This window comes from Myotis lucifugus, unplaced genomic scaffold (genome assembly GCF_000147115.1).
Source record: "Myotis lucifugus unplaced genomic scaffold, Myoluc2.0 scaffold_300, whole genome shotgun sequence".
NCBI classification, from domain to species: domain Eukaryota; kingdom Metazoa; phylum Chordata; class Mammalia; order Chiroptera; family Vespertilionidae; genus Myotis; species Myotis lucifugus.
The window spans coordinates 195,357-202,712 of NW_005871348.1; the positions used below are offsets into that span (position 1 = coordinate 195,357).

The window sequence follows — 7,356 nt, forward strand, 5'->3', positions numbered from 1 at the left end:
GCCCTAGCTGGTTTGGCTCAGTGGATAGAGCATCGGCCTGCGGACTGAAGGGTCCCAGGTTCGATTCCGTTTTTATTCTTTACGCCTGTGTTCCTTCTTTGCTTCCTATTTCTTCTTTTTACAGCAGACCCTTTAGCATTTCTTGCATTGCTGGTTTGGTGGTAATAAACTCCCTTAGTCCTTTTTTGTCTGTGAAGCTCCTGATCTCACCCTCATTTTTGATTGATAGCCTTGCTGGGTACAGTATTCTTGGATTCAGACCCTTCCTTTGCATGACTTTGTATATTTCATTCCATTCCCTTCTGGCCTGATGTGTTTCTGTTGAGAAATCAGTCGCCAGTCTGATGGGGGAATCCTTTGTAGGTAACTTTGTCTTTCTCTAGCCGCTTTTAAGATTCTTACTTTGTCGTTGGTGTTTGCCAATTTAATTATAATGTGCCTTGGCGCTGGTCTTTTGGGGTTCATTTTGTTTGGGACTCTGTGAGCTTCTTGGATTTGTGTGAGTTTTTTCTTCCCTATATCAGGGAAGTTTTCTGTCATTATTTCTTCAAACAGGTTTTCTATTCCTTGCTCAGTTTCCTCTCCTTCTGGCACCCCTATTATGTGGATGTTGTTTCCTTTTGTGATTTCCCAAAGTTCCCTTAGGCTCTCCTCCTGTTTTTCAAGTTTTTTTTCTAGATGCTGCTCTGCTTGGGTATTTTTTCCTACCTTGTCTTCTAGCTTACTGATGCGGTCCTCTGCTTCTTCTAGTCTACTGTTGATGCTTTCTATTGAGTTCTTTATAGCAGCAATGTCATTTTTCATTTCTTCTTGGTTCTTCTTCATTTCCTCTTGGTTCTTTACCATATTGTTGAATTTGTCTTCTATTCTTTTCAGCGACCTTATGACCATTTCTCTGAATTCTTTCTCTGACATATTGCTTGCCTCCATTCCGTTTCCTTCCTTTTCTGGTGATGCCTCCTTTTCTTTCATATGGGGGTTTCTTTGTCTCCTCCTGATCTCTCTTCTCGGGGTGTTTGGTTTTGTAGCTCTCTCTCTCCTTTTCCCAGGTGAAATCTGACCTTTCCGTGAGAAGGTGGAGGGTCCTTCCGAGTCCGCGTATTCACGCTGCTTGAGATCCAGTCCTCGAAATTGCTTAACTTTTTAAAAAACCACCAAACTGTTTCCTAAAAAGGCCATACCACTCTTCATCCTCACCACGAATATATGAGAATTCCAAGTGTTACCATATCCTTGTCTATATTCATTACTGTCTATCTTTTTTACTGTAGCTATTATAATTGGTATAGAGTGATATCTCATTAATTACTGTATACAGTATAAGGTACCTTTCTGACTGTATCTATTTAATGGGTACCTTTTTGACTATAGCTATTCTAATTGGCATAAAGTAACACTCATTAATTATTGTATATGTTATAAGGAAAAGGTCTAAATTAACCTTCTGTACGTAATATCTCAACTAACCAAGCACCATTTGTTTAAAAAACTTTGTTTTTACCTCTGAAATGCTTTAGCACTTTCATCAAAAATAAACGGTTCATTGGAGATTCCTTTTTAATCCTCAATCATATTATATACACATTGTGTACAGATCTTAGGTACAGGCCATTTTTAAATAATAAAACTGTTGCCTTGCAGGCGTAGCAAAACTTCATAAATATCAATTTATTTCTGGGCTCTCAATTCTGTCCCAATGATTTATATAGCTATATTTTTCTTTGATAGCACTAAAATATGTGTAACTATTCTAATTAATTCACTCTCCTCCACTACATGATACTCAATAAGGACAAATAATTTGTCTTCCCACCATTCTATTTTAGAATTAGCATAATGTATAGCTGACCAATATTTAATAACTAGAGGCCTGGTGCACAAAATTCGTGCACAAGGGGGTGGGGTCCCCTTAGCCCAGCCTGTACCTTCTCCAATCTGGGACCCCTCGCGGGATGTCCGATTGGCAGTTTAGGCCAGACCCCGGGAATTGGGCCTAAACCGACAGTCGGACATCCTTCTCACAATCCAGGACCACTGGCTCCTAACTACTCACCTGCCTGCCTTCCTGATCGCCCTTAACTGCACCCTCACCAGCCTGATCACCCCTAGCTGCCTCTGCCTGCTGGCCTGATCGCCCCTAACTGCCCCCCTGCCCGCCTGGTCCCCCCTAACTGCCCCCCTGCTGGCCTGGTCGCCCCTCACTGCCCCCCCTGCTGGCCTGGTTGCCCCTAATTGCCCCCATGCTGGTCTGGTCACCCCTTACTGCCCTCCCCCTGCCAGCGTGGTTGCCCCCAACTGCCCACCCCACTGGCCTGGATGCCCCTAACAGCCCCCCTGCCGGCCTGGTCGACCCCAACTGCCACTCCCTGCCAGCCTGGTTGCCCCACGCAGCCTGATGTTCAGTTGTTTGGTCATCCCTCACTAACTCCCCTGTCAGCCTTGTCGTCCCACGCAGCACGCTGTTCAGTCATTACTGTTACTGTGACGGCGTCCAGGATAATTTGCATATTCCTCTATTATTAGTATAGAGAAATGACTGGATCAACAAATAAATGAAAGTAGCTATCAAAACCCATATAAATCATGTAAGTAGTTTAGAAATAATGATAAATGTAATGTGCAAGTAATAAAACATGAAAATCAATACCATTCCTATATACCAGTTGAATCTATATACATAAAAGGCTAAGTAACCGTCTAAGTAATTTCAATGTGCACGAATCTGTGCACTAGGCCACTAGTCTATATAATAAAAGAGGTCACTGTAGCAAAAAAAAAACACCAAAAATCTTAATAATGTTGAGGAAGGAATAGATTTTGTTTTTAACCAGACATGGAAAGCATTAATGACAAAGGGAAAAACTGAGAAGTTAGGAATTTGTCTTCAAGATGCCATTAATAGAGTGAAAAGGAAAGCCACACAGTGGGAGAAGATATATGCTACATAAGTATCCAACAAAGAACTTGAATAGAGAATTCAAAAAGAACTTCTAAAAATCTATAGAAATAAGACATACAACCCAATTAAAATATGGTAAAACTTGAAACAGAATTTCAGAAAGAGCTATCCAAATAGCCCATAAAAATATGAAAATCATTCATTATCATTAGTAAGCAGGGAAATGTAAAATAAACTCAAATGAGATAACAAAATGAAATGCACGTCAGATTCTGTTAGAATCTCCTAAATTTAAGCATGTGAGGTTCCAATAATTCTATTCCTAAGAATATGACCAACAGGAATGAGTAAGTAAGGGCATAAAAAGATATGAACAAAATGTTCAAAGAAACTATGATAATAAAAAAAACTGGGAACAACCTAAATATATAGTAACAGGATAAACAAATTGTGTTATTTTCACACAACTGGATACTGTAAAGCAGTGAAAAAGAATGAGTGTAGCCCTGGCCAGTGCTACTCAGTGGTTAAGAGCATCAGCCTGAGCAACAAAGGGTCATAGGTTAGATTCCTGGACAAGGGCACGTACCTAGGTTTTAGGTCCAATCTTCAGTCCCAGTGAGAGTATGTGCAGGAGGTAACCAATTGATGTGAGACAAATCGGTGTTTCTCTCTCTCTCTCCCCCCTTCCCTACTTTCCTTCCACTCTCTCTAAAAATCAATGGGAAAAAATATCCTTGGGTGAGGATTAACAACAACAACAACAACAAAAAGAATGAGTGCAAAAACCTGGAAGAATTGCAGACATTTGTGAAGTTAAAAAAAAAAAAAAAAAAAAGCCTGACGAAAGATTTTATCTGTATGACATTCAAAAGAGGCAAAACTAATCTACAGCGATAGAAATTAGAACTAGATTACCTTTCCAAGAAAAGTGACTAGAGCCTTCTAGAGCCCTGACATATTTTGCATGTTCACATGGGTAGGAGTTACACGTGTGTGTGTGTGTGTGTGTGTGTGTTTGTGTGTATTTTATTTTATTGTTGACAGTATTACAGATGTCCCCCAATTCAGGTGTCTATATTTATTAACCATTGCCACATTGTACACCTTTTGTAGACTCAATGCCTATTATATTTCATAGTTTGTGAATATATTTCAATCTGTTCTACAGAAATTGTTCCAGAATTTCAATGCTAAAAATCAAAATTTAAACATTAAAGCAATTAATTTACGCTAATTATGAAGGTACTTACCAAAAAAGAATTTGATTGCCACTGTATCTCTCATAGCGTGCTCTTGCAGACATTAATCTATTTTAAAAAGTAAAAATTTTAAAGATTTTTACCTTAAATTTTGTTTAAAAAATTCTGTTATAATCACCTTAATAGAAAATGATCAGATTTACCACTACATTTTTCACTAAACTATAAGAGTTTAGAAATATATACATTAAATGCAACATTTTCAAAAACAATTAGATGTTAAGTGGCAACAAGTATAATACTCTTTATGTACATTCACACTAAATAATGTATTTTTTAATTATGAAAAAATAAGCTGTCAATTCACACTAAATCCTTGTGTGAAGAACAGTTACTGACAGATGCAAACACACACACACACAAATTCTGTTGAATAATTATATAAATTTACTTTCATTTAAAAAATATTATTAGTGTTACTAAATTTTCTAATTTTCAGTTTTCTTCTTTCTTTTTTTATTGATTTTTTACAGAGAGGAAGGGAGAGGGATAAAGAGTTAGAAACATCAATCAGCTGCCTCCTGCACACCCCCTACTGGGGATGTGCCCGCAACTAAGGTACATGCCCTTGACCAGAATCAAACCTGGGACCCTTCAGTCTGCAGGCTGATGCTCTATCCACTGAGCCAAACTGGTTAGGGCTCTTCTTTCTTTCTTATTTGATACATACTAACACCTGAATTGTTATAAAGGAAACAGAAAATAATAAATTCCAAAGAATTAATTAGCAATCTGGTCCATAACCCAAAACTTAAGGAACAGCCAGAGCCTGACCAGTATGGTTCCGTGGTTGAATGTCAGTCAACCTATGAACCAAGAGGTCACAGTTCGATTCCTGATCAGGACACATGCCTGGGGTTGCAGGCTTGATCCCCAGCAGGGGGTGTGCAGGAGGCAGCAGATCAATGATTCTCTCTCATCATTGATGTTCCTATCCCTCTCTCCCCCTCTCTAAAATCAATAAAAACATAAAAAAAATAAAATAAAAACAACAGCCAGAAAAAGAGGTGGATAACCTGGCCATGGAAGGAAAACACATTTCAATTAAAATGTTATGCAAAGTTAAAATAGCAGTTAATAGCACTCAAAATTGTTTTTACAAATTCAGGGTGGAGCAAAAGTAGGTTTATAGTTGTTTGTATGGAAAATAATACAATAATTAATAATAATATAAAAATAAACTGTTTTGCATACTCACAACTGTAAACCTACTTTTGCCATACCCTGTGTAATCTCAATGACGTAAGGTAGAAGGAGAGAAAGCTAATTTTACAAAAGAAAAATGAGGTTTAGAAAGTTTATGGATCTTGTCCACAAGAACTTATACCAAATCAAGAATTCTGCTCCTTCCACTTTAATACAACTCTACATCATACCATGCCCATTTTAAGCATCTGACATAGTAAATATCAATATTAACTACAAAAACAAAACAAAAAATTTTTATTTTCACATGCTAGCAGAGTGCTGTGCTTTGCTTTACATAGTTACAGTTGACCCTTGAACAACATGGGTTTGAACTGAGCAAGTCCACATATACGCCAATTTTTTTCAGTAAGTACTATGAATATATTTATCTTCTTCATGATTTTCTTAATAACATTTTTTGTCTAGCTTACTGCATTGTAAGAATACAGTATGTAATACATATAACGTATAAAATACGTGTTATCCCTGGCCAGTGTGGCTTAGTTGGTTGAAGCATCGTCTTGTGCACCTGAAAGGTTGCAGGTACGATTTTTGGTCAGGGCACATACCTAGGTTGTGGGTTCAATCCCGTTAAGGCGCATATGGGAGACAACCAGTTGATGTTTCTCTCTCTCTGCCCCAGCCCTGCCTTCCCCTCTCTCTTAAAAAAAATTAAAAAATCAATTAAAAAATGTTAAAATGTGTTAATCGACTGCTTATGTTATCAGTAAGGTTTCTGATCAACAGTGGGCTATTAGTAGTTAGATTTTGGGGGAGTCAAAAGTTATACGGATTCCCATGGCTAAGAAAAACTGGTATGAAAAACACAAATTCCTTATGCTCATTCTATAAAAAGTCCTTAAAAAGATTTGGGCCCTGCAATTATCTACCTAAACTCATTTGAATAACTCCACAGCACATCCTCTTAAACACAACATCACACTTACCTAAGCTGATGTTCTCTGAGGTTTGATAATATTTCCATTCCATGAAGATAAGAGTAGATAGTGTTTAAATCCTAAAGAATAGAAATTATTTTAGATTATTTCAAATATACTTTTTATAATATAATGATACACCAACAACTATGATTATAAGCAAACAACCACTTATACCAGAACGGTGAACTATGAGAATCATAAAATCTCTGAATTATAAGAGATCTGAAAAGAACTCCCTCAACTCCCCCCAGCATGGCTGATGGCCTATACACAAATAATGCCAGAAATTAAAATCTCGCTATTTCATATGAAAGTCTATTTCATTTCTAAACAGATGTAACCTTTCTTCTTCAGTGACCTCCAAATATTTGAAAAGTTTTTGCTTATTTTTGTTTTTTCCCCCTCCAGATTATATAGTCTCAGTACTTGTAGGTTCCAAATATTTAAGCATCTGAATATTTGGAAGCACCTGACTGACCTCTGAAGATGACCCAGTTTGTCAATATCCCTCTTAAAATATGACTTTCTAAAAAATATTTTTCAAAAGGTACTCAAAGTGATTATTAATGTGCCAATAAACAAATAAGACATCCAGTGAGACAATCCTATTTTTCACTCTGTGAAAGAGGTGGGGAACCTTTCTCTAGCACATTGATTACATTCAGTTTAAATTATCTACATAAAATGTACTTCCTTATCTATACTAATAATAGAGGAATATGCAAAATGTCTGGGACGCCGTCACAGTAACAGTAACGACTGAACACCAGGTTACCTGGGGCGACAAGGCTGTCAGGGGGGTTAGTGAGAAACAACCAAATGACTGAACTGCAGGCTGCATGGGGGACAAGGCCAGCAGGGGCGGCGGGGGTTAGTGAGGGTCAACCAAATGACTGAACAGCAGGCTGCATGGGGCGACCAGGCCAGCAGGGGGGTTAGTGAGGGACAACCAAAAAACTGATCAACAGGCTGTGTGGGGCGACCAGGCCAGCAGGGGGAGCAGTTGGGGACGACCAGGCCGGCAGGGGGGGCAATAAGGGGTGACCAGGTTGGTGGTGGTGGGGGC

The 7,356-nt window shown here is 38.3% G+C and overlaps 1 protein-coding gene across 16 annotated transcripts in view; it reads right to left on the minus strand.

Annotated features, from left to right (window-relative positions):
* Window positions 1–7,356, minus strand: part of RAPGEF6 (Rap guanine nucleotide exchange factor 6) — a 178,697-nt gene that overhangs the window by 160,504 nt on the left and 10,837 nt on the right. For 9 of the 16 annotated variants that reach the window (XM_023763764.1, XM_023763758.1, XM_023763761.1 and 6 more), the window contains 2 exons: window positions 6,297–6,367; window positions 4,153–4,209 (listed from right to left, as the gene is read on the minus strand). In XM_023763764.1, the coding sequence (XP_023619532.1) occupies window positions 4,153–4,209; window positions 6,297–6,367 (128 nt within the window). Of the gene's footprint in view, window positions 1–4,152; window positions 4,210–6,296; window positions 6,368–7,356 lie in introns of those variants that run through there. The other 7 variants (XM_023763763.1, XM_023763760.1, XM_023763769.1 and 4 more) reach the window with 2 other exon arrangements.